The following is a 27,590-nucleotide window of genomic DNA, read 5'->3' on the forward strand; positions in this document are numbered from 1 at the left end:
AAAACCCATCTCTACTAAAAATACAGAATAAGCCGGGCATGGTGGCACACGCCTGTAATCTCAGCTACTCAGGAGGCTGAGGCACAAGAATTGCTTGAACCCTGGAGGCAGAGGTTGCAGTGAGCCAAGATTGCGCCACTGCACTCCAGCTTGGGTGATGGAGCAAGACTCTGTCTCAAAAAAAAAAAAAAAAAGACGAATGAGTAGAAATTTCTGGTTTCAATGGCTGTGCGATGTGTGATACAGCTGGCATGAGTAAACTACTTCTCACATTTGATTTTAAAAAGGGCACTGGATGATGAAAATTGAACAGTATTTATCCGACACTGTCCAAGAAGAAACATGAATATTCTGGGCCACTAGAGAGGTCTGCAGCGTCAGGGGAGGGATGTTCTGTACCTGGATAACACTTCCTTCTAGACATTCTACTCACTATGACAAAGGAAAAGTTAAACTTGGGAACCGAGACACTCAAACACTGCCTTCCTTTTGTTCCCAAATACAGCTGTAATTTCACATGGTTGTTTTATCTTATGTGAAATGTAGACTTACTGAGCATGAGACAAATGTACCGCTGACTTTCCCTCCATTTCCTTCTTTTCATGTGCTAAATGTAGATTCACTGAGCACCAATAATAAGAGCTCACAAGGATGTAACCACTTGCCTCACTGTCTACCCTCCTTTTCTTCCCCCCGCCTGCTTGCTCTTTCCCCTTTAAATACTGAAGTTCCCCAAATCCTCTCGGGGAAAAGCATAGGACAGGTCCTCCTGTGACTGGTGTTTCTGTTTCCCGGGCACATCCTCAACCTTGGCAAAATAAATCTCTAATGGATTGAGTGCTGCCTCAGTCACAGTTTCATTTACACTTTCAACCTTTTCTGACTTCATCCTCTAGGGTATTTCTTTCATGCACATGTGAAAAATCAAACTCTACAAAGCAGCTGTTCATTCCCTTGAATCCTGACACTTAAATAACATCACAACTAAGAGAGCTGCTTTCTCAGGACAGCCGTTCAGAACCACAAGACTTCAGAGGTAAGAAAGCAGGGAGAACACAACGCTAAATTTCTTGGAAAATCTTTTTATTCTTCTTGCCAACATTTCTTTTGACATTTTATTACTTAATTATGTGATATTAAGAAACAATTTGGTTGCACATTATTTTCAAAAAGCAGTAAGAAAGTAGATGTTGAGAAAGAAGGAGGTCCATAGGTTTTTCAATAAAACATTAGAAACATTATTAAAAAATTATTAAAAACTTGTTGTTTTTTTTTTCATTTCCATTACATGGAAATACATGATCAAAAATCAGACTAACACATTTTCAAACAGGCTTGGGTCGAAACAGAGCTCTCCATTTCTTTCAGATGAGCCTTTTTTTAGGCTCTTTCAGAAGCATTTCACAATGAACAGAGGTCTTGCCAGCTCACTTCATTAGTGGAGAAGCAAAGGTATGATGGCAGAATTATGAGAAGATGGAAATAAGGTCTGAGGATATGGCTTGAACTCTGAGACCAATTATCTTTGAGTTATTCAATCCAGGATAGAAGCTTAGAGAGGATCGAGGCAAACCACGAAGGGAAGCAGGTACAGGACAATGCCCATTACAGGCTTTTACAGGCTTTACCACAAACTCGAAATCGATCTTCTGGCCCCACTTTGCAAGGTTGAAAAGTTAAATGAGGAAGGAGCCTGCATTGTTCGTAACATAACACAATACTTTCACTTTCTCTGATTTTTTAAGGTACAGCTCTTCAAGAATTTCATTTTTAAAAATCATCTGTAAGGGAAGAAAACATGCATTTAATTCAAAGACTGATTATTATTTTTTTTTTTTGAGATGGAGTCTTACTCTGTTTCCCAGTCTGGGTGGTGTGATCTCAGCTCACTGCAAACTCCACCTCCTGGGTTCAAGCAATTTTCCTGCCTTAGCGCCTGAGTAGCTGGGATTTTGGGTGCCTGCCACCACACCTGGCTAACAGTTTTTTGTAGTTTTAGTAGAGATGGGGTTTCACCATGTTGACCAGGCTGGTCTTGAACTCCTGACCCCAAGTGATCCACCAGCTTCTGCCTCCCAAAGTGCTGAGATTACAGGCATGAGCCGAAGATTGGTTTTCATACAAACGATTCCAAATAAAATATCTAATGATGACAATCTGACACAAATGACAATGCCAGACGCTTGTCAGAAAATATTATATATGTATACATTTTAAGGCTGTTACCATCCTCTATGAGAAATATCAGCACACACCCACCTCCCCACATCTCCCCAAAACAACAGTAACAACAAACCTTTCACAGCACGGGTGAACTCGCTCTTCTGCTGACTTACTTTCGACTTGGGTTTCTGATCCTACTTATGTACTTGTCCGGGCTACCGGCGCTCATTACCGTAGTATAAATTGTGAGGCTGAAAATAATGAGAGGAAATTTTATGTACACATCATTTTCTCTAATATGCCAGAGACGGAAGAAAATGACCAAGTGCTTCCCTAACACCTGGGATCTGGGACAAGGCCCTTTATGCCAGAATATTTTAATTCTATGAATCAAGAGGTCAAAGTGCTCTTTCCTCCTATTTTGACAACACTGTGGAAGGCCAAGTTGGAACTTAAAACTCTCAGACTTAATTAGCCGCGTGTGGTGGTGCCTGAAATCCCAGTTACTAAGGAGGCTGAGGCAGGAGAATTGCTTGAACTTGGGAGGCGGAGGTTGCACTGAGCCGAGATTGTGCCACTGCACTCCAGCCTGGGCAACAGAGTGAGACTGTGTCTCATAAAAAATAAATAAATAAAATCTCAGACTCCTCAGAGCTCTACCCCAAGGCAGTGGGGGAGACCAAGCCTGGGCCCTCACCCTGGCTCTGTCCTACCCCCAAGGGCCTTACTTGCATACATGTGACATCACCGCCTTCACATTCCCCAGCAAGCACCTACCCCTGTGCTCTCCCTCAGTGGCCGTGCACCACCATCAGGAGAATACCACCCAGGGAAGAGGAAAACACAAACCCTGGAAGTGGAGGTGGGGTTGTTCAGGCTGAGAATTACAGGGTCCTGGGTACTTGGGCAGACTCTAGGTGGGCAAATGCCCTTGGTCCAGCAGATTCCTTACACCATGATTTGGGGGGTGGTATCACAACTAGAGGAATTCCAGAGGAGGGCCTCTAAAGCTCCGGGATCAAGGCACCTGCCCCACCCCTCCACCTTGCCCAGATCTAAGGATGAAAAGTATAGTGTCATTGATTCCACATTCCGTATAGGAAGAGACCTAAACAACTTGAGCACATGTGCCCACATGCACACACACTTGTCTTGGAATCCAACTGAGGTGCATGTGCAAAATATCGGAGCTGGGTTGTTCAGAAACAGGCAGAATTAGTAGCACTGGGTCCACAGCTAAATCATACACTCAGTTAAAGATAGCACTATAAGCAAGTGCAGAGCTCATCCAAGGGTAATGGAGGTTCCCTGAACAGGACCTTAGTTGCTCGTTTACTTTAGTCATGGTTCTATTCTCCGTCACTGTTTTAGTATTTTCTCTGCTGATGAGCCACAGCAGAGGATGGAGTTGTATTGCAGGTGGGTGTAATTCTGCAGCACAGCACAAGGGAGCAGCATAGAGCTAACTGCCTTTGTTCAGACTACTTTTTTGTTGTTTTTCTGTTTTCTTTTTCTTACAGTTACACTTATTTCTATTAACGTCACACAACTGAACAGCCTCGGTTGAGGTTAATCATTACATATAAAGGGCCTGAGAGTCAGAAGTCTGTGTTAATTCTGGCTCCATGGTGATTGTTACTTAAATGCAGTTTCTCTTGAGTTTTCAAGTATACAACAGAGAAAAACACTACTTGGAGAACTGTGTATAATTTCTAACAATTGTATTTTGACCAAACCATTTCAGAAACCATTTCAACATTCACAGCTGTTAACTCAATAATCCTGCTTCTGGGAATTCAGTCAAGGGAAATAATCTGAAAGTAAGCAGGGGAGAGGCACACGAATATGTTTATTTCAGAGTTTTAATAAAGGAAGATATAACAACTGGAGAATGCTTAACTCAATTATAATACAGACAATTGGCCACTGCTACCATGTAAAATTACAAGGGCTGTTCAAAGCAGATAAAATGCTTCGTTTTATTAAAATAAATTTAACTATTTATTATAATGCTAATTTTTAAAAGATATATTCATCACTTCTTTTTTTTTTTTTTTAGATGGAGTGTCCCTCTGTCGCCCAGGCTGGAGTGCCATTTTGGCTCACTGCAACCTCCGTCTCCTGGATTCAAGCGATTCTCCTGCCTCAGCCTCCCGAGTAGCTGGGCTTACAGGCATGCACCACGATGCCCAGCTAATTTTTGTATTTTTAGTAGAGACTAGGTTTCATCATGTTGGCCAGGCTGGTCTCGAACTCCTGACCTCAAGTGATCCACCCGCCTTGGCTTCCCAAAGTGCTAGGATTACAGGTGTGAGGCATTGCGCCCAGACAGATCTATTCATCACTTCCATAATTACCTAAAAAAACTGTAAGAACACAAAAATATTTTATTAACCCCTATTTAAAAAATGACTATTAAAAGGGCAAAACTGTGCCCTGCTATGATGGGTACAGTCAGTAGTGCATTGGACCTGGCTCCTACAGGCTGCTGAGGGCCAATTCTTAAATATGCAGGAAGTGTATGAGCCAACTGTAAGCTTGAAACCAGCCATGTGGGAGTATTCACACCATGGAAGTCAACAAATGCTACAAATTTGGGAATTTTTTTGTTTGTCCCTTCCCACACAAAGAGCTGGCTTACTAGCAGACCACTGGGTATGCTTTGTTACCCAAATAGCTCACTTGTTTGAGTAGCAGAATACTAATTCGTTTACTTTTCTTTTTTTTTTTAAGACAGAGTCTCGCTCTGTTGCCCAGGCTAGAGTGCCGTGGCATGATCTCAGCTCACTTGCAGCCTCGACCTCCCAGGTTCAAGTGATTCTCCAGATGCTGCCTCCCAAGTACCTGTGATTACAGGCGTGCACCGTCATGCCTGGCTGATTTTTGTATTTTTCGTAGAGACAGGGTTTCATTATGTTGGCCAGGCTGGTCTCGAACTCCTGACCTCAAGTGATCCACCCGCCTCGGCCTCCCAAAGTGCTGGGATCACAGGTGTGAGCCACCACGCCTGGCCTGCTTTCACTTAAAAAAAAAAAAAATAGTATGTGGATAAAAATCCTAGACTATAGACTAGAGAAACCATTGCTCACAGAATGCTGCTATCAAGGGTACAGGCTAAAAAAGAACATTAACTTAGTGAATTGTCAGTGGAACAAGGAACAGCATCGGAGATAGTGGAAATTCCTCGGGAAGATAAAAGAAAACCAAAAGTATTCAGAGTTTATTTCTAAGGAGCTCCTAATGGGTGAAGGCTGTCCACAGCTACCTGACTGAGTTAGGAGGAACACCTCACTGCCAGCATATTTCAAATGTAGGAGTCAAGAGGTCAGCCAGTCAAAGTGTTTTTCCTCCTAGTTTGACAACACTATGGCAGGCCAAGTGTGAATTTAAAATTCCCAGAGCTGGCCGGGCATGGTGGCTCATGCCTGTAATCCCAGCACTTTGGGAGGCCGAGGCAGGCAGATAATGAGGTCAGGAGATTGAGACCATCCTGGCTAACACGGTGAAACCCTGTCTCTACTAAAAAAATACAAAAAATTAGCCGGGCGTGGTGGTGGGCATCTGCACTCCCAGCTACTCGGGAGGCCGAGGCAGGAGAATGGTGTGAACCCAGGAGGCAGAGCTTGTAGTGAACTGAGATTGAGCCACTGCGCTCCAGCCTGGGGGACACAGGAGACTCAAAAAAAAAAAAAAAAAAAAAAAAAAATTCCCAGAGCCTCCTTCAGGGTCACTCTATTCTCTTTACCTTTGGATTTCTTCATGGACTTCTCACCTGATACATATTTGTTGATCACCCCCCACCCCCACCCCACCCATAGTAGTCCCATGAGAGCAGAGACTTTGTTTTGCTCGCTGCTGTACCCACAGGAGTGCCCCCACAGCCTGGTGACAGGAGCCCTCAGATCCTTGCTGAGCCAAAGAGTGCGTGAGTGAGTTCACTGTTCTGGAGTGATGTGTGAACAGACATGTTTAACAAGTCACTTACTTGTTATAAACTGGAACCACTGACAAAACCTGCATAGGAAAAAGTCATATTATAGAGAAGATTACATGGTAGAAGAAATACACAAAGAATATCTACGGAGGGCCAGGTGCAGTGGCTCAGGCCTGTAATCCCAGCACTTTGGGAAGCTGATGTGGGAGGACTGTTCAAGCCCAGGAGTTCAAGACCAGCCAGGGCAACATAGAGAGACCCTGTCTCTACTAAAAAAGAAAAAAAAAGATGTCTGTAGAAAGAACATAACCACTCTTTAGTGTATCTTGAGGTGATAGTTATAGACTATTTTTTTGAGACAGAGTCTTGCTGTTTCACCCAGGCTAGAGTGCAGTGGCATGATCTTGGCTCACTGCAACCTCCGCCTCCGGGTTCAACCGATTCTCCTGCCTCAGCCTTCTGAGTAGCTGGGATTACAGGCACACACTACCATGCCTGGCTAATTTCTACATTTTTAGTAGAGACAGGGTTTCACCATGTTGGCCAGGCTGGTCTCCAAGTCCTGACCTCAAGTGATCCTCCTGTCTTGACCTCCCAAACTGCTGGGATTATAGGTGTGAGCCACTGCACCCGGCCTGACTTTTTAATTCTTTCTCTTTTTTTCTTTTAAACAATGAACATATATTACAACTATGCCTTTTTCTTTTTAACATAAAGAAAAACTTTGGTGAAGATGGACATTTTAACTTATATAGAAGCAAGTTCAGAAAATGGCATATAACTTTTTTTTTTGGAGACGGAGTCTTGCTCTGTCACCCAGGCTGGAGTGCAGTGGCGCGATCTCGGCTCACTGCAAGCTCTGCCTCCCAAGTTCACACCATTCTCCTGCCACAGCCTCCTGAGTAGCTGGGACCACAGGTGCCCGCCACCACACCTGGCTAATTTTTTGTATTTTTAGTAGAGATGGGGTTTTACCGTGTTAGCCAGGATGGTCTCGATCTCCTGACCTCGTGATCTGCCCGCCTTGGCCTCCCAAAGTGCTGGGATTACAGGCGAGAGCCACCACTTTTAATAAATGATTTCAACCAAATAAAATTTTTACCCTAACATTTTCACCTACCAGAGGATTTCACGGAGCTTTTCATATTCACTATTAACAAAACACCAAACATCCTGGGTAAGCGCGACACTGTGACACAAGTTACCTGGAAAAGTGCCTCCAGGCTGAGGTTTGCTTGTCCCGTAGCATTAAGGGCCTTGATGGCAGGTGTTCTGTAAGGACAATGGTCGAAGGTCACTTGGCACTTCAACAAGCACTGAAGCCCATCAGCTGTCATTTTTATGAGGCACAATGCAAGCTCTAGTCTCATTATCTCCCTTTCTCCAAAACAGATTCTGGCCCCAAGCCTGTTTCCTGCTGAGGCCCAGTTCACCACGGTGGAATTCATCCAGCAGCTGGGACGGTTGGCACCATCTGCTCAAGAAAGCTGGGATGATGAAAATGTGTGGCTGCAGAACTGAACAGTGGCCAAACTTGTGGGGCAGTAAAGCCAAGGCAACCTATACAGCTACCTGCACTTTGGAACTGTGCTGACTTATAATTATAGAATGTTTACAACTTGAAGGGACAATAAAAACCCTTGACTGGTTTATTATTTAAATAAGGGAAATAATTTCCTTCTAAAAATATCTTGCCTAGAAGACCATGAACCTGGCCCTTTGCTTTCATTTTTTTTTTTTTTTTTTTGAGACGGAGTCTTGCCCTGTAGCCCGGGCTGGAGTGCAGTGGCCGGATCTCAGCTCACTGCAAGCTCCGCCTCCCAGGTTTAGGCCATTCTCCTGCCTCAGCCTCCGGAGTAGCTGGGACTACAGGCGCCCGCCACCTCGCCCGGCTAGTTTTTTGTATTTTTAGTAGAGACGGGGTTTCACGGTGTTAGCCAGGATGGTCTCGATCTCCTGACCTCGTGATCCGCCCGTCTCGGCCTCCCAAAGTGCTGGGATTACAGGCTTGAGCCACCACGCCCGGCCTTTGCTTTCATTTTACAGATGGGTAAACAGAGGCCCGAGAGCCACCCAGTGAGTCATTAGCAGAGCTGGTGGTGGGCTCTAGGGCTCCTGACCCTGAGACCCTCCCAACACCCGCCCAGCTGCTGAGAGGCTCTGCCCATTGCTTTCCTCCACACAACACTCCCTTCCCGGCCAAGACACTGGTGAAGGGGCCCAGGTACATTTTCTGGGAGAGGATGGCACCCGTAGGTCTTGCAGGTTCTTGTGACAGAATGGGCATATTCTCCTGACCACAAGAAAACACTGCAAACCAGAAAGCACGTAGCAGCCTACCTCCGGTCATCTCGCTTGGGTGCTGGCTTCCAGTGGTCGTAATTTGTCTCAACTCGGAACCACCTACAACAGAGCACATCATCTTGTCTTATCCACAACAATTTACGACATAGCAAAGGAGACATATGAACAAATTTTAAATACCCTTCATTCCACCAATTTGAAAACATGATTATTTGATACAGAATGACCAGAACTTTCGGTTCTACTTACGCTCCATTCAAAGGATCTAGAGGCCAAATGTCTGCTGGGCCATCTCTGTTCCTCGTGATGACCACCCCCTCCTGGGGGGACGTGCCACCAACAATGTAATAAACATCAGCAATGAGGGGAGTCTTGGCCAACTTGCCAACAGCTGCTTCGAAGTTTTCTGACTCATTCAGGGTCTGAACAAAAAGAAGAACTTGCATGAGCAACCTCACCTGCAGCTGGGTCCGCACCAGATGATGCAAAAATGATCCAAAGCACATTCTCCTGATATGCTGTGTCATGACTATCACCTTGATCTGCTCTGACCTTATCCTCTTGTCATCAGAGCTCCTAAGATGGAAGAAATGTCAGCTTCAAAGGGGGTGCCAGGAGCAGCACGAATTTCTGACAGGAGGAGAGAACTGTTGACAAGTCCTAGGCCTGGCTCAGCAAACACGGGCTGTGTGCTCTCCAGGCAGATCGCCCTCACAAAGGACTCCTCACGCTTCTTCATTCATTTATTATTTCAACAGAGTTTTCTTGAATACCTACTCTGTGCCAGGCACTGTGCTGGTGTGGGGATAGAGCAGTGAATGAGTCCACAGGTCCTATTCTCCCTAAACCTCTGAGGAAGACAGAAAAGTCAACAGCCAATGGTGACAGTGTAATGAGTGTTCACATAGGAGAAGATGCTATGGATGTCACTGTAGGGGACCCATCCTCACCAAAGGCAGTGGAAGAAGTACTGCAGGGAAGCATCACATGAATTGAAGCCAAAGAGACAAACACAAGTGAGTGGTGAAAGTGGTGGTTGCAGGGTGAGGAGTGGCAGTGGGGAGGAGGGTTCTAGTTCGATGGACTAGACTGGCAAAGGCTTGGGGATGAAAGAGCATGCGCTACATTAGGGCCCTGAGCTTAATAGGTGTTCAGACACCCCGAGGGCCCAGGAAGACTTCCAAAGGCCTGTGGCAAGGATACTTAAGGGGATCACTCCCGAAATCTTCAGATTCCATATGGGCTCCTTCCCAGAGCTGATCTGCTCAAGAATATCCTTCGGTGGAGGGCCTGCTCTTCTTGTCTCCACCTTCACAACCATTCTGCTGCCATGTTTTAAAGGAAGTACATTGTATGCTCACCCATCCTGGATATTGCCAGGGCACATTGTCAAGGGTGGAGGTGGTGATAGAGTCAAACAAAAGAACAATTCAAGATATTGGTGTCTGCAAACGCTCCATCATTCAGTACCATAAACCCTAACAGCAATAAGTATAAGGCAAGAAAACTCTACAAAACCCATGGCAGGGCTTTGTAGAGTTTTATTGCCTTATACTTAGCTACTCAGGGAGCTGAGGTGGGAGAATTGCTTGAACCCAGGAAGTGAAGGTTGCAGCGAGCCGAGATTGCGCCGCTGCACTCCAGCCTTGGCGACAGAGTGAGACCCTGTCTCAAAAAAAAAAAAAAAAAAAGAAAGAAATGATCTGTCCTAACTTGTTTGACTGTAGGTCATATGATCCCTTTCCAGAGAGGATCCTGCCCTGTACCCAGAAGAAGGAAATGTATGGTCAGAGAGGCCAAGAAGAATCTAGACAGACAGGCCTAGCTGGGTTTCCCCACTCCATTTATTAGCCCTGGATCTACCTTTTTGTCTAATCATATTTCTACATGGCATTCCATACTTTGTTAAACCTAAGCATAAAACTGGACAATGTCCCCTGTATCTCTGGGTCTTCATTCTGAAGACTCCTATGTCATGTACATGTTAAATAAATTTGTATGCCTTTTCTCCAATTAATCTGCCTTTTGTGAGTTGACTTTTCAGTGAACCTTCAGAGGGCAAAGAGGAAATTTTCCCCAGGCCTTTGCAGAGGTAATAGGAGTGATGAAATATTAGTTTGCTTATGTTGCCTATACCATCCCCCAACTACCATAAAATTCATTGCCTCTAACCTGTGACAACAAAGCAAAAGAACATCATAAAAAATAATGAAGGCAGTGGTGACTTATTTTACCCAGGTGACAAAGTCAGGGAGTGCAAATGCCTCATCCATCTCAGGAAATGGAGGAAATGGGCAGTGACTGCTAATAGACATGGGGGTTCTTTCTTCTTTCTTTCCTTTTTTTTTTTTTTTTTTTTTAGTCTAGGTCCCAGAGGTTTCTTTTGTTATTTTATTTATTTACTTCTTTTCAGACATGGGGTCTCAATATGTTGTCTGTTGGACCTGAACTCCTGGGCAGAAGGGATCCTCCCGCCTCAGCCTCCTGAGTGTCTGGGACTGCAGGCGAGCACCATCACACCCAGCAGATTCGTCCTTACCAGAGAACACAGCAACCTCAGCATAACGATTTTTTTCTGTTTCCTTACCAAGAACTTTTACGTTTTTGATACAGGAGATAGAAATAAATTATTTAGGTAGATAGGGTAAAAGAGTCCTTGGCAAGGCTTCCTTTCTAACAAAAAGTAGCCCAAGAAGTTCTTTTTTTCTAACAAAGAGCAGCCTGAAAAGTGGAGCTGCAAACATAGACATAAGCAAGCTGGAAGCTTGCACAGGTGGATGCCGGCAGCTGTGCCAACAGAAAAGGGCTACCTGGGGGCCAGGCATGTTCAACATGGAGGCTCCATCTTCCCTGCTTTTTTCTTTTTCTTTTTTTTGAGACAGAGTCTTGCTGTGTTGCCCAGGCTGGAGTGCAGTGGTGCGATCTCGGCTCACTGCAACCTCTGCCTCCTGAATTCAAGTGATTCTCCTGCCTCAGCCACCCAAGGGGCTGGGATTACAGGCACCCGCCACTACACCCGGCTAATTTTTGTATTTTTAGTAGAGACGGGGTTTCACCAACTCCTGACCTCAGGTGATCCACCCGCCTCGGCCTCCTAAAGTGCTGGGATTACGGGTGTGAGCCACCGCACCCGGCCCATCTTCCCTTTTCTTTGTCACCATGTGTACAGTAAGGAAGCAGGCAACATGGCACCAGCCAGGTAGAGAATCCATCTGCATAATAAAAGATTAGGGTGGGGGCAGACAGCTTTTCGTGCCCTATGCAAATGGCACATCTGGTCCAACCAATCTTTCCTGCCCTATGTAAATCAGACACCGCCTCCTCAAGCTCATCCATAAAACCTCCTGCATTTCCCCGTGGAAGCGGCAACTCATTTTTTTGGGACCTCTCTTGCTACAGAGAGCTCTTCTCTTTCTTTCGCCTATTAAACTTCCACTCTTAACCTCACTCTGGTGTGCCCGCATTCTAGTTTTCTGTGGCCCTGAGACAACAAATCTCAGGTATCACCCCGGACAAAGATGCCATTTCATTTTCACTTAAAGGAAGTACCTTACAGCTTCTTTTTGTCATACCCAAGTTGCCGGCATCTCTATTCTTGCACTTTGTGGCAAATTATGCAGTACGATAAGGGTTCCTTGAACACAAGCACTGAGATGCGGTGACAGTCTGATAGTTGAGACAGTTACTAGGTGACTGATTTCATCCCACTATTCAGAATATTGTGCAATTTAAAAACGATGAATTATTTCTGGAATTTTCCATTTCATATTTCTGGACCACAGTTGACTGTGGGTAACAGAAACCAAGAATAAGGGGAGACTACTGTAGATGTGGCCTGGAACCCAGCACATTTTAATAGGTTCTTGTAGAGCAGATGTTCCTTTTATTGTGTGCACAGCTACCTTCTAATGCATTTGCTTTGCTAGTTTGGATATTTGCAAATGGAGATTTTAAAAGGAAAGTACATCTGTCTCTGTAGAAGAGCAAAATATTTTCTCCTATCTCAATCAGCTATTGTGGAAAACTCTGGCCTATGACAAAGATTCTCTCCTTGACCAAACTCTAGCCAGGCTCCTCTGAGTCCTCTTCTCTATTACACCTTGACCCTGGCTTATAAAGACTCGAACAAATACTAATAGTTTCTAACAGCTCAAGGCCATGTCTCTCAGATGACTAAGCCCCCTTAAAGTGCCTGTCTGAGAAAACTTCAGGCTATCAAAAGAATTTGACATTTGTTCCAGCCAACACCTGAAGGTAGGGCCCCTGTCTCCCTGGCTCTGTGGGAGGGTAGGAGCAAAACTTCTTTTCCTTTTTTTTTTTTTGAGACGGAGTTTTGCTCTTATTGACCAGGCTGGAGTGCAGTGGCGCGATCTCGGCTCACTGCAAGCTCCACCTCCCAGGTTCATGCCATTCTCCTGCCTCAGCCTCCCGGGTAGCTGGGACTACAGGCGCCCTCCACCACGCCTGGCTAATTTTTTGTATTTTAAGTAGAGACAGGGTTTCACTGTGTTAGCCAGGATGGTCTCGATCTTCTCACCTCAAGATCTGCCCGCCTCGGCCTCCCAAAGTGCTGGGATTACAGGTGCGAGCCACCGTGCCCGGCCTGGAGCGTAACTTCTAAGTTCTAGTTAGCAAACTCAAATTGGTTTCACATGAACCAACCCCTCCTTTCCACTTTTCACTTTTCTGATTCTCCTAAGCTCCTGTTCCCTCACCTCCTTTTAAAATACCCATCACCTCTATACAAACCAAAGTTGAACTCAGTTCACACTGGACTCTTCCTTACTGCAATAGCTTATACTGATTACAATCTGTCCTTACCACTTTAACTAGTGTCTGGCTTTATCTTTGGCATTTATCAAAAAGGTTTATATGCACTTTGCAAACATTTAGTTAGATGCTTCTTCTTTTAAGGAGTTCCTTACATTAAAAGCAACATTGTTAAATGACACAGAACGGTTTAGAAGGTGGAAGTGGAGTTAAGGAGGGCTACACATTAAATATACTCACAGCGCGGATCAGCCAGCTGACCGGAATGTGTCTCTGAAACAGGGCAGCGATAGCATTCTCCCACCACCAGCCTTTATCTGCCAAGTTGAGTATATATGTTATATATGTGTGTGTGTATATATACACACATGCAACAGATATGTCATTTTAGCAAGGGAATATAGAGAGATATTCACTCAAGTTTTGAAAGCAGAATCTTTTGTACCAGGATACAATGGTAATTATGTTAAAGGAAATAATTCTACTAATTATACCAGACAAAATAAAATTACGTAGCTGTCAAGGGTAGTGTCTTAATAAATATTAGGAAGAACATAGAGAACTTGAATCTTCCACACCTGTGATTTGTGCTCACATTTAAAAAAAATACAAATTTGCAATCATTTCCCAAAATTACTTTTGGACAACTTTTAAAAGTCTGTTAGGGGATTCATTGCCAAACAAAAGTTTTCATTCAAAGATAAGTAATGGCAATACGAGAAAAAAATGGACAAATTGAATTTCACAAAAAATTTTTTAAATTCTGTGCATTAAAAGACAGTATCAGCCAGGCGTGGTGACTCATGCCTGTAATCCCAGCACTTTGGGAGGCCGAGGTGGGCGAATCTCCTGAGGTCAGGAGTTCAAGACCAGCCTCACCAACATGGTGATACCTTGTCTCTACTAAAAATACAAAAATTAGCCGAGCATGGTGGCAGAAGCCTGTAATCCCAGCTACTCGGGAGGCTGAGGCAAGAGAATTGCTTGAACCCGGGAGGCAGAGGTTGCAGTGAGCCAAGATCGGGCCACTGCACTCCAACCTGGGTGACAGAGGGAGGCTCTTGTCTCAAAAAAAAAAAAAAAACGGTATCAACAGAGTAAAAGGCAATTCACAGATTGAGAGAAAATATTTGCAACAATAAGGGATTAATATCCAGAGTATTTAGAGAACTCCTAAAACTCAACAAAACAAACATTCCAATTAAAAAATGGGCAAAGGACCAGATGTGTTGGCTCACGCCTATAATCCCAACACTTTGGGAGGACCAGGTGGGAGAAGTGCTTGAGCCCGGGAGTTTTAGACCAGCCTGGGGAAAATAATGAAACCCATCTCTACAAAAAATTTAAAAATTGCCAGGCATGGTGGCACATGCCTGTAGTCCCATCTTCTGGGGAGGCTGAGGCAGGAGGATTGCTTGAGCGCTGTTGGTCAAGGCTGCAGTGAGCTGTGATTGAGTCACTGCACTTCAGCCTGAGTGACAGAGTGAGACTGTCTCAAAACCAAAAAATATGGGCAAAGGACTTGAATAGACATTTCTCCAAAGAAGATATACAAATGGCCAGTAAGCACGTGAAAAGATATTCCGTATCATTAATCATTAGAGAAATGCAATGAAAACTACAATGAGATGCCACCTCACACCCATTAAGAAGGCTACTATTGGCCAGGTATAGTGGCTTATGCCTGTAATCCCAGCACTTTGGGAGACCAAGGTGGGCGGATCACTTGTGCCTAGGAGTTTTAGACCAGCCTGGGCAACATGGCAAAACCCTACCTCTACAAAAATTACAAAAATTAGCCAGGCATGATGCCACATGCCTGTAGTCCCAGCTACTCAGAAGGCTGAGGTGGGAGGATAACTTGAGCCTAGGAGATTGAGATCAGTCAGCCGAGATCCCACCACTGTACTCCAGCCTGGGTAATAGAGTGAGACTCTGTCTTAAGAAAACAAAGAAAAAGAAAAAAAACAAAAACAAAAACAGGCCTTGTGCAGTGGCTCATTCCTGTAATCCCAGCACTTTGAGAAGCCGAGGCAGGAGGACTGCATGAGCTCAGGAGTTTGAGACCAGCCTGGGTAATATAGTGTGACTTTGTTTCTACTAAAAAAAAAAAATTTTTTTTTTTAAATTTTTTAACGACCCCCCCGCCAAAAAATAGCTAGAATTTGACTGTTTCTAGTGTAAAGAAAAGACAAATATTTAAAGTAACACATATCACAATCAGATCATGCATACATGATCGTGCGTTTATGAATGTGTGATTTGAGACAGTGAGACTGTCTCAAAACAAACAAACAAATAAACAAAAAACTGGGCAAAGTACTTGAATAGACATTTCTCCAAAGAAGATATAGAAATGGCCAGAAAGCACATGAAGATATTCTATATCATTAATCTTTAAGAGAAATAAAAATGTGATTTGCATTTCTCTGTGATATGAATTTAACACATTATCACATGTGCTCCCAAAATATGCACATGTAATGTGTATCAATAACAAAATTAATTTTTTAAAAACCCACTCTAGCAATTTTGAAATATGTAATACATGATTGTTAACTGTAGTCACCTTGCTGTGTGGATCACCAGAACTTATTCCTCCTGTCTAACTGAAACTTTGTACCCTTTGACCATTTCCCTTTTTCCCCAGTGCATAGCAACTACCATTCTACTCTCTGCTTCTATGAGTTCAAACTTGGAGATTCCACATATAAGTGAAGTCATGCGATATCTGTCACAATAGGTTTTACGCAGGGGAACAACCTGACCATTCTAGTTGCTGGGTAGGGAAAGAATTATAGGAAGGTAAAAATAGTAGCAAGGAGATCAGGTGGGTTGATCAGGCAGTACAGGTGTGACAGGGGCTAGCTCAACAGTGGAGGCAGAGAGAATGGACAGGTATAGTCTAGTTCTGCTGTCAGAGCTGATAAGACTTAGGGAGTGAGAAAATGTGGAAGAAATACATTAGGATAAATAACTGTTTACTGTGGACACTGATATATACTCAATCATCATCTTCCCGGTAAAGCAGAGAAGAATAAACAACCACACTGGCTGGGAGCTGTGGTTCACACCTGTAATCCCAGCACTTTGGGAGGCCAAGATGGGTGGATCACCTGAGGTTCGGAGTTTGAGATCAGCCTGGCCAACATGGTGAAAACCCATCTCTACCAAAAATACAAAAATTAGCTGGGCATGGTGGCACGTCTTGTAATCCTAGCTACTCAGGAAGCTGAGGCACAAGAATCGCTTGAGCCCGGAAGGCAGAGGTTGCAGTGAGCCAAGATCGCCCACTGCACTCTAGCCTGGGCGACAGGGCAAGACTGTCTCAAAAACAAAAACAAAAACCAAACCAAACCAAACAAAACAAAAACCCAAAAAAACAACACCATGAAGTCAATCAGGGTTCATCAGAGGAGCAACACTAAACTTTAAGATACTCCTTGTATATATCCTTCTCCTTGATTCAGCTGCACACTGAGGACAGACACAGGGCTCACTTATCTCTAGGTTTCCCACATACTGTGGAACTAAATGGTGTTCCCCTGAGATCTGGGGCATGGCAGTGGGAATGTCAATGAACAGAGCAATTGGGTCAGGACTCAGGAGAGCAATCTGAGAACTTCCTCTCCCACCACTAGCTGTCATTTCATCTCACAGCCTATGTCCTTCTCTGCTTAACGAATGGAGTTAAAAATAACAGCCTTGCCTAACAGGACTGTTGTGAGGGTCTAAGAAGAAGACATGTGAAGATGTGCATGGTAAACCAGAAAGTGCTTTACAAATGTTGCTTGTATAACAGCATCATATATCCCCTAGATTATCACAGTAGTTTCCAAATGGTCTTCTGCTTCCATCTTAACCTAACACAATCCAATCTCTACAGAGCAGCAAAAGTACCAGTTAAAAATATAAATCACATCTGTTCACTCCCTGGCCTACAATCCCCCTACAGCTTCCATTATGCTTAAAATCCATACTCTTCACTGTGGCCCTGCACCATGCCCTCAGCCTCTTCTTCACTTCTAATGTCACTACCCACTTACTCCACGCTATAACCACACTGACTTTCTTCGGCTTCTGAAATCCGCCAAGCTTATTATTACTACCTACGGTCTTCGTCCTTGCGGTAAGTCCACCAGAAATGGTCTTCCCCTGGCTTCTGTAGAACTAGCTCCTGGATCACATGGATCAGGCCTTCTCTGACCCTCTGACCTGTACTAACCACTCCACCTCCTCCTTCACTCTCTATCACAGCTTCCTATTTTGCTTTCTTTGCAACACTTATTGCTACCTGAAATCATCTTCATTGCTTCCACGCATACTGTCTATTTTCCCCCACTAGGATGGAAGTCCCTGCCACATAGTGGGTGTTCTGTATGTTCTGTTGGGCGAGTGAAGGAAGTGCTTGGATAGAACTGAACAATAATGTAGCTAAAATTACACAGGAGTTTGTTTTGATTACCTCGTTCATCACCAGAAACTGTAAACTTGTGTGGGCTCTGGCCAGTCCATAATCCTACATAGCCAATAAAAGTAGTTCCTGTGAATGCAATCTGAAATCAAGAGATACATGGATCATTCCACCATTCCAATCAAATACACTGAAATTATCTGTTTTGCCCCACAGTTTTCTGGATTTTTAAAAAATAATTCCAACAAAATAGAATAAAACTCTGAAATAGCCTTCTAAGACAGAGGTTCTTAACCTTAAGCTGGGGTGGGGGGCGTGGTTCATAGATAGATTTTAGTAGATTTGTGACCTTGGATGGGAAAAAAAAAGATGCATCTTTATCTTCACTAACCTCCAACTGAAATTTAATTCCTTCTGTAATGAACGCATGCAACAAATCACGCAATCATAGTGGTGCCTATAATTTTGTCACTAGTAGAAATCGCAGGGTTTTTCACATACACAATGTTGGCTGCAGATATTTTGAAACACTGTCCATAATTTACTACTTTGAAATCATGGTAATTATTAGACCCACTGCTAAACCTTACTATTTAATGTGTTAAGAAAAAGTATAACATTGAAATGGCTGTTTTCAACACAACTGATTTTCTTTGTAATCACACACATTTACTATGTATTTATAAAACATTATTCAACAAAGGGGTGCACAAAGCAGGTTAAGAAGCCCCATCCTAGAAGTAGCAAGTGGAGTTTTACTTTAAAACTTGTTTTGAAGCTGGGCGCAGCGGCTCACACCTGTAATCCCAGCACTTTTGGAGGCCGAGGTGGGTGGAACACCTGAGGTCGGGAGTTCAAGACCAGCCTGACCAACATGGAGAAACCCTGACCCTACTAAAAATACAAAATTAGCCGGGCGTGGTGGGGCATGCCTGCAATCCCAGCTACTAGAGTGGCTGAGGCAGGGGAATCGCTTGAACCTGGGAGATGGAGGTTGCGGTGAACCGAAATAGCGCCATCGCACTCCAGCCTGGGCAACAAGAGCAAAACTCTGTCTCAAAATAAAATAAAATAAAACTTGCTTTGATTTGATTATAAGAGATAAATATCACATATTTTATAAGCTCTGTGACGTTAGGAGAAACAAGTGAGACTGTTCACCAATAATAATCACGTTTGAATTTTAAATATTTAAAAATCCTTTTACATAGCTCTTTCATTTAATCCTCACAACTATCCCATTAATTATAGGCATCACCCCCACTTTAAATTAAGGTCATGAGCTCCAGTGATTGCAAGATACCACTATGTAACCTGCAGGAGAAAAATCAAACTCTATATGTCACCGAGGCTGGAGTGCGATGGTGCAATCACAATTCACTGCAGCCTCAACCTCCTGGGCTCAAGCGATCCTCCTACCTCAGTTTTCCAAGTAGCTGGGACCACAGGCGCATGCCACCAAACCTGACATATATACACACACACACACACACACACACACACACACACACATATACTTTTTTTTTTTTTGGTTTTCCTAGAAACAGGGTCTCCCTATGTGGCCCAGGCTGGTCTCAAACTCCTGGGCTCAAGCAATCCTTCTGTATTGGCTTCTCAAAGTGCTGGGATTACAGGTATGAGCCACCACAGCTAGCCATTATCAGTTATTTCTGATACCAAATTTTATTTTTCAAAGAAGTACTTTGGCCAGGTATGGTGGCTCACGCCTGTAATCCCAGCACTTTGGGAGGCCGAGGCAGGCAGATCACTTGAGGCCAGGAATTTGAGACCAGCCTGGCCAACATGGCAAAACCCCATCTCTACCAAAAATACAAAAATTAGCTGGCTGTGGTGGTGTGCACCTGTGGTCCCAGCTACTCGGGAGGCTAAGTCAGGAGAATCGCTTGAACCCAGGAGGTAGAGGCTGCGAGCTGAGATGGCACCATTGCACTCCAGCTTGTGACAGAGCAAGATTCTGTCTCAAAAAAAAAAAAAAAAAAGTACTTAAAACAGTATCTGACTCATACTGTTTGATAAAAGTTAACTAATACTGTTATGTTTTAAGAAATAAATAGTCCTAGATTGATATTTTCCTTAGAAAAATTAGGTCAGTAATGTTTTTCATTTAATTATTTATTTTTACCTTATTTGCTTATAAAAATAATTTAAAGTGGCTGAATTACAAGGGAGAATGCAGTGGCCTTAGTTTTATAAATGACCTCAGCCCTCAGACTTACTGAGGGCCTCCATGAGTGCCTCATCTCCACGGATGGTGGTAAAGCAGAAATAAGTCTACCTTACTACTCAAGCCCTTACAAATGTAATTACGTGGAAAATAAAAAGTAATTATATGGCCACCTCATTTGCATGACACTGTGACCCTGAGGGTCACTCTTGAAGGGCTGAGAAAATTGAAGTTATGAGATCAAAAATCACATCATAGTTCTCAATTACCATACACAATGATAAATAATTTCGAGATATAATTTGTAAGATATTTTATCTTGCAGCTCTGAAAATCTGTCTTTACTTCTGTTTGTACTTCCCAATTGTTTCTGCCTAGTCAGTTGACATAAACAAACCCTTAGCAGGGAATTTTAAGTTATTTTAAGTTACAGCCTAATTGCCTGGTGCAGTGGCTCAAACCTGTAATCTCAGCATTTTGGGAGGCCAAGACGGGCGGATTATCTGAGCTCAGGAGTTCAAGACTAGCCAACATAGTGAAACCCTATCTCTACTAAAAATACAAAAATTAGCCGGGTGTGGTAGCACCCTCTGTAGTCCCAGCTATTTGGGAGGCTGAGGCAGGAGAATTGCTTGAACCCCGGAGGCAGAGGTTGCAGTGAGCCAAGATTGCGCCACTGCACTCCAGCCTGGGCGATAGAGTGAGACTCTGTCTCAAAAATAAAAACAGTAAAAATAATAATAATAATAACAATAATAATAATTTATAGTCTAATTAAGGCTGAGCTTTGACAACGAAAACTATCAGTAGGCCCAATGCCTGGGTTCTGGCCCTACCTCTGCCATGTCTCTGCCTTGTGATTTGGGGCAAGTCAGTCTCTATGAAGTTAGGCCCCCTCATCTAGAAAGTAAAGATAAAAATGTTGACTGATGCCTGCTTCGCAGGGCTGCTGGGGGGATCAAATGAGGTCCTGTGTATGACAATACTTTTGTTGTTGTTGTTGTTGTTGAGATGAGTCTCACTCTGTCACTGGGCTAGAGTGCAGTGGTGCGATCTCAGCTCACTGCAACCTCCGCCTCCCAGGTTCAAGCGATTCCCCTGCCTCAGCCTCCTAAGTAGCTGGGATTACAGGTACCCACCAAAATGCCCAGCTAATTTTTTTTTTTTGTAGTTTTAGTAGAGACAGGGTTTCACCACATTGGCCAGGCTGGTCTTGAACTCCTGACCTAGTGATTCGCCCGCCTTGGCCTCCCAAAGTGTTGGGATTACAGGCGTGAGCCACTGTGCCCGGCCAAAAATACTTCTAAGATTACAAACACTAGACAAGAATGAGAGATGAATTATTTTGTGGATAACCTGTTCTTAATTTCATAAAACAATTTCTTGGCCATGAGTCCTCCATAGAAAAGCAATACCCAAGAGTAAACTGTCTACATTCAGTAACAGTCACCTGAGTACTGACGGTAAAGCTACCGCTACAGAATATTTCTCTACAGATTATTTCATGGGAACTCCAGGAAAAACAAAAACAAAAGAAGAAACAACTATTAGAGTGAGTTTCAGAACAGCGAAAATAATTTATTTTCATTGCATTTATTCCTTTATCTCTTTATAAGAGTATTAGCTCATTATAGAATAATGGAGAAAAAAACATGAATAAATAATAAATAAATAATAAATAATAAATATCCCATCATTCAGTAATAAAACAATATTTAGCAGATTTCCTTTGAGAATTTATTATGCATTTATAGTATCGTTACCACTTAAAATCATTTTCAAACTAATTCAGCTAGAAAACAAATTATTAATAGTGGTGAAGTAAAGAAATGGGACTGGAAAGGAGAAACTTTTACTTTAAATATTTCTGTACTGTTTGAATTTTTTATGAAAAAAAGTGTTTGTAAAAGCAGATGACTGAGTAGTTAGTAAATGAGTTTTTAGTATTTGTGAATCAACCCCTAAATGCAAAGAACAAAGGGAATACAGTCCTTGTCCTTACAGCCAAAATCTGGCTCTTGCACACTGTATTCTGTTTTACGGCAAAACATGCTTTGTGTACTCAATGAGCATTGATTAATTCTGTCTCTCTAAACGTTTACACAGTGACAACAATATATAGTAGATTATAGTTTTAAAGGGATCGTGCTATAAACAAAAAATCAAAGTATAATTTTTTAAAGATCATACACAAGAAAGTGGTGTGGGTCAATCATACTTGCAGAATGAAGGACCATTTATTATTTGGCTACAACTTTACACAGACTACTTCATTTAACATTTATAACTATCTCACTAAAGTAGTTACGCACCTCCATGAGTTGTAGTCGGCAAAATTAGGGAATGAGTAATTTCTCAGGTTCACAAAGGAAGTACAGTAATTGATAGAATCAAGATTCAAACCTGGTACTGTCAGATCCCAAAGTTGAGTGTTCCTAGTTATTGCGCTACCTAGCCCCTCCATATTCCAGAAGCAGCCTGGGCATGGGAAAGCAGAGGAAAGAGCTGACTCTGCCTAAGTGGATGATTGATCACTCTCTAAAAGAGATTTCCCTATGGAAAACTAGGTGACCTCTTTAAGTAGACACTCAATAATAAATAATAAATGACCGTCCTTCCTATAAGCATAATTGATGTAAACCTCTCTTCTGCCTTTGTTTTTCCAGAGGTGTGATTTTTCTGTGTCTTATACTGATAACACACGTAAGTTAGCAGGCCATCCAAATGACTGCTAACTTGAGTTTGCAAATCTTTCTGATTTCTTATCTTATACAGTATGTACTATACCTGCCCATTCTTTAAGAATTGCACATCCACGGTCAACTTGCGTAAGACATTCCCAAAAGGATAATCCAGATTCCGACCATGGTAAATGTGGCCTCTGGAGTCTTGAGCCACAATACTGGTGCAGAATCTGAGAAAAGGGAAAAGTCCAACATGAATGAATAAGACAAATAAGAAAAAAAAGGAAAAGGAGTTTTTCATTTGTAAAACAAATCCTCAAAGTAAAACAGTTTTTCTTCCTTATGACTGACATATGTGCTATAATGCTTGTAAGAATATAGATTAACAATTCAAGATGAAAAACACAACTGGATACAACTTATCTGTGCTCATTCAGTGTTTCTCGGGTGTTTGCCCTTAGCACACATGCAGGGCATCATAAGCATAGTGAGTGAGAATTTCATCCTCAGTCTAAATCTGCAGTGAAACTAACCCATCCTGGGCTCAGGAGACCTGTGAACTCTGCTTTTTCCTCTGCTTGGCAGCATGTATTCTATTTAACACATGATTCAAAGCCAGCTCAAGCTCACCTCTCCACATATTAATTCCTCAGAGCAAATAAAGTAACACTAAACCATTGTTTCACAAATGTTTCATTTTGTCCCCTTGGGAAAATGGCTGGCTCTTAAGGGACTTGGCACTTTTCCTGTCTCCCAGCTCCTTGCACAGATATCATAATTTTTAAAAAGGGGGAATCTCTATGAACAGAAGTTCATAGAGAAAAAAAGAAGAGGAGGCTTGTTAAGTATCCATATTTTCTGAGAATACTTAACGGTACATGAAAAAATATTATGTATTTATAATAAATATTTATAAAATATTTATATACAGTGTGTCCAATACCAGGGGAAAAAATATGTATATCCACATGAACAAAACTGAGAGAAAATATCCTGGAGGGTTTTTCTGGTCATTTTTAAATAACAGGATGGTGGTTAGCTTTGTTTTTTTACTTTTCTACATTTACTGATTTTCTACAATGATTACATGTTACTTTTATAATTGGGGGGAAAAGTGTTACTTTTTGTTTGTTTGTTTAAAGGTGGAAACTTGGGCCAGGCACCAGAAGGGTGACTCAGGCCTGTAATCCCAGCACTTTGGGAGGCCAAGGTGGGTGGATTATGTGGTCACGAGTTTGAGACCAGCCTGGCCAACATAGTGAAATCCCGTCTCTACTAAAAATATAAAAATCAGCCGGGCATGGTGGCGCATGCCTGTAGTCCCAGCTACTTGGGAGGCTGAGGGAGCAGAATCACTTGAACCCGGGAGGCAGAGGTTGTGGTGAGCCAAGATCGCGCCACTGCACTCCAGCCGAGCAACAGAGTGAGACTCCATCTCAAAAATAAACAAAATAAAATAAAATAAAGATGGAACCTTGGTCAGTTTTAATTCCCTCCAAGGTTTCTGTTATTTATTTATTTATTTTATTATTATTATTTTTTTGAGTCTCTGTCACCCAGGCTGGAATGTAGTGGTACAATCTCAGCTCACTGCAGCCTTGACTTCCCAGGCTCAAGTGATCCTCCCACTTCAGCTTCCTGCGTACTGGGACCACAGGTACAAGCCACCACATCTGGCTAATTTTGTGGTATTTTTTGTAGAGACAAGGTTTTACCATGTTGCCCAGGCTGGTATCAAACTCCTGGGCTCAACAGATCCTGGTATCGAACTCCTGGGCTCAAGAGATCCATCCACCTCACCCTCCCAAAATGCTGGGAATGCAGGCATGAGCCACTGTGCCCAGCCTCCCTCCAACGTTTCTGAGTTTAACTTCAAAGAGTTCAGGTCAGGGAGAGAACTGGTAAGACATGGGAAGTACTAAAGCAGTTTGTAGAATCTCCCTCAAAGGCGATTTTTCAAAATTGGCAAGATAACAATACTTTCATATCAGGCCCAAATGTTGTGGTGTGATGTAGCAGTGCACAAGCACGGGAGACAAATGAGGAAACAGACTCTGCTTTGAGAGGCACTGCAGCGAACTGGAGATTCCCATGCTTCTAGCACTCACCAGCCACCTGACTTCCAGCAAGGTGGCCCCTCTGAGGCTTGGTTTCCACATCACAAAACAGATGATACCATCTTCCCCACGGGGCTGTGTTCATGAAGTACCTGGCACCCAGTAGGCTCAATAAAGGGTAGCTAGTATTATTCTAATTCAAGAAGGCTTACTTCCAACATGAGAAGAAAGCATTTCCTTTGTTAATGCTAGTGGAATTGAATGGTGCTTTCTATTAGGCAATTCTATAAATACCTTAGTATCAAATCCAAAAGTTAGAATGTTTTTACTGGAACTTTTGCTTTAATCTGTTTGAATATGGTGACTCCAACAGATGAGGGTAAAAATGATTCGTGATTTTTCATTGAGAAAGCCGTAAGTTAAAAATAGGAAAAAGTTGGAGGTAGGAGAGGGAGGTGGTAAAATTATAATAACTTAGTTCAACTGAAAGGCATGTTATTTAGCAGGCCTGTGTCTTTTCTGTGCCTGAAAGCATTTCCTGAAGAGGAAGGCAGTCCCAGTGCTTTTTAGCTTACTCTGCCTAGGTGTTCTGGGAAAATGCCTGGGCCAGTAAAGTTTCATTATTCCAAGATCTTTTCTACCCCCATCATCTTTAGGCAGCAAGAAGCTCTAAGTATGTACAAGAGGTTACGAGATGAAGCTAGTCTGGTGGCAAAATAATAAGTATTAAAGGGAGAAACCAAGTCAAAACCTCCCTTTATTCCAGAACCTGTTGCTGAGCCCATAAACCTTTAGTAGTCCCCTGCACTTTGCCTGGGATCAACCACACACTCCATGTTGCTTTCACTTCTGGGTGCACTTTTTTCTTTTTGATACAGAATCCTGCTTTGTCACCCAGGCTGAAGTGCAATGGCGCTATCTCAGCTCACTGTAACCTCTGCCTCCTGGGTTCAAGTGATTCTCCTGCCTGAGCCTCCCGAGTAGCTGGGATTCCCAGGTGCCCGTCACCACGCTTGGGTAAGTTTTTTGTATTAATAGTAGACAAGGTTTCACCATGTTGGCCAGGCTGGTCTTGAACTCCTGACCTCAGGTGATTCACCTGCCTCAGCCTCCCAAAGTGCTGGGATTACAGGCGTGAGCCACCACGCCCAGCCTGGGTGCACATTTTATCATGCCCACTTCCTGGTCCAAACACTGGCTGGCCCTATTAGAGCAGTGTTCCCTGTCGCCCCAGCCCTGGTGGACACAGACACTTCAGCCATGACACACATGAAAGGAGAAATGCAGGGCGACAAATATAGGCAGAGATGAGCCACTGCCAGTGTAGAGATGGAAGGCCACTGAGTTAACTAAAGGGTCCAGATAAAAGGAGGCTTAGTTTCAAAAACTTCCCGGAAAAGTACGTTTTGAGCAGAAGTTTTTTGTTTTTTTTTTTGTTTTTTTTTTTTTGAGACAGAGTCTCCCACTGTTGCCAGGGCTGGTGTGCAGTGGTGCGATCGCGGCTTGCTGCAACCTCCGCCTCCCGGATTCAAGTGATTTTCCTGCCTCAACCTCCTAAGTAGCTAGGATTACAGGCGCCCGCCACCACGCCTGGCTAATTTTTTGTGTTTTTCGTAGACGGGGTTTTACTATGTTGGCCAGGCTGGTCTTGAACTCCTAACCTCGTGATCTGCCCACCTTGGCCTCCCAAAGTGCTGGGATTACACGCGTGAGCCACCTCGCCCGGCCTTTGAGCAGAATTTTAAAAGTAGGATGCTACCTGGATTGGGGGAGAGAAAACCCCGGGCTACTGGTAGAGGGAAAGTTCAATGCTGACTCGGAGAAGTTGCTTTCCCTCTCGAAGCCTAAGATCTGCAGCTCAGATTTACCCAGAGAGGCAACGCGGAAGCACTGTAAGTTTCTGGGCAAGCAGGCACCACCCTGTTTTTATCACACGGAAAACATGTTTCCTGCCGCTAGCCTGTGTCAGGAGGCCCCCGCAAGTCCCGCGTTACTCCTCACCGGCTTGGGGCACTCACGCGGAGGACTCGTAGGCCAGGTTGACCAGGAGGCAGTCCGCCAGGCTGACGTTTAGGAAGTCACACATGCCGCGGATCTCGCCGGTGAAGGGCTGGGGCAGGAAGCGCTCCAGCTCCAGGACCACTTTTCCGATCAACACGTGCACCCACTTGGGGACTCTATCCCTAGAAAAGAAGAGCACGAGGGTGTCTCACCCGCTCCGAGGTCAGCGGCGTGACTTCGTGTGCACTGCGAGCGGGGCTACATCCTTAGGGCGTGAACTGTCAGTGCCACGGCTACCCAGACAGTGGACCGCCCAGGCGCCCGCGTCACTCAATCTGCAGCCTCCCGAGGGTGGGGGCGGGGGTGCGAGGAGGGGCAGAGGGTGGAAGCTGGGCGGGGGGCAGGGAGGGGAGGCGGCGGGGAAGAAAACTCGGAGATGGGGAGGGCGAGTGAGGCTGGTCCCAAAGGGCCAAGCTTGGAAGGCCCGTGAGGCCCGCAAGGAAGGCGCGGTTGTCCCTCTTCGGTAGCAATGCAGCCCGGGCGACAACTCGCGCCCCACGCTGACCCAGAATGGCTCAAGGACTGGCATGCCACGGGTGACACCGAACTTGAAAGCCAAACCTGCCGCGCTGGATTCTCCCCAACCCCGACACTGCTCAGGGCGGCAGCCAAAGCCAGTTCTCCAAGGGTGGCGGGGAGTAAAGAGCACTCTGAGCAGCGCGCGTTTGACTCCGAACCGCACCGCCGGCGTACCCGCAGACCCTGTCCAGGGCCCCAGCTCACCCGATGACTTGCGCCATCGCTGCGCGTACCAAGTCCAAGTCGTAGTGCCGCAGCACCGGCAGCCAGCGCAGCTCCGGGGCCGCATCCAGGCTCACGTTGAAGCGCGGTGCTGCTGGGGGCGAGGCGGCGGACAGTCCGGCCTCGGCCAGCAGCAGCAGCAGCAGGGGCAGAAGCCCCGGGCGCGCCTCCGGGTCTACTGTCCGCATGGCTCCGGCTCCTGCGGCCGCAACTCGGAGAGCTGCAGCCGCTGTCGGAGCCCGGGTAAGCCGTGGAGGAGGAGGACCTGGGGCGGGGC

General features: G+C 44.2%; 1 protein-coding gene across 1 annotated transcript; it reads right to left on the bottom strand.

Moving 5' to 3' along the window:
- Positions 1–1,071: 1,071 nt before the first annotated feature.
- Positions 1,072–27,590, bottom strand: NAAA (N-acylethanolamine acid amidase). The gene is made up of 11 exons (XM_050790881.1): positions 27,296–27,590; positions 26,530–26,694; positions 22,558–22,684; positions 17,637–17,727; positions 13,412–13,488; positions 8,651–8,823; positions 8,438–8,500; positions 7,303–7,369; positions 6,149–6,177; positions 2,297–2,414; positions 1,072–1,781 (listed from the first exon to the last, which is right to left on the bottom strand). Exons 1-10 carry the CDS (start codon positions 27,499–27,501, stop codon positions 2,333–2,335), a joined length of 1,080 nt encoding a protein of 359 aa, XP_050646838.1. The 5' UTR covers positions 27,502–27,590; the 3' UTR covers positions 1,072–1,781; positions 2,297–2,332.

Source organism: Macaca thibetana, chromosome 5, assembly GCF_024542745.1.
Source record: "Macaca thibetana thibetana isolate TM-01 chromosome 5, ASM2454274v1, whole genome shotgun sequence".
NCBI classification, from domain to species: Eukaryota; Metazoa; Chordata; class Mammalia; order Primates; family Cercopithecidae; genus Macaca; species Macaca thibetana.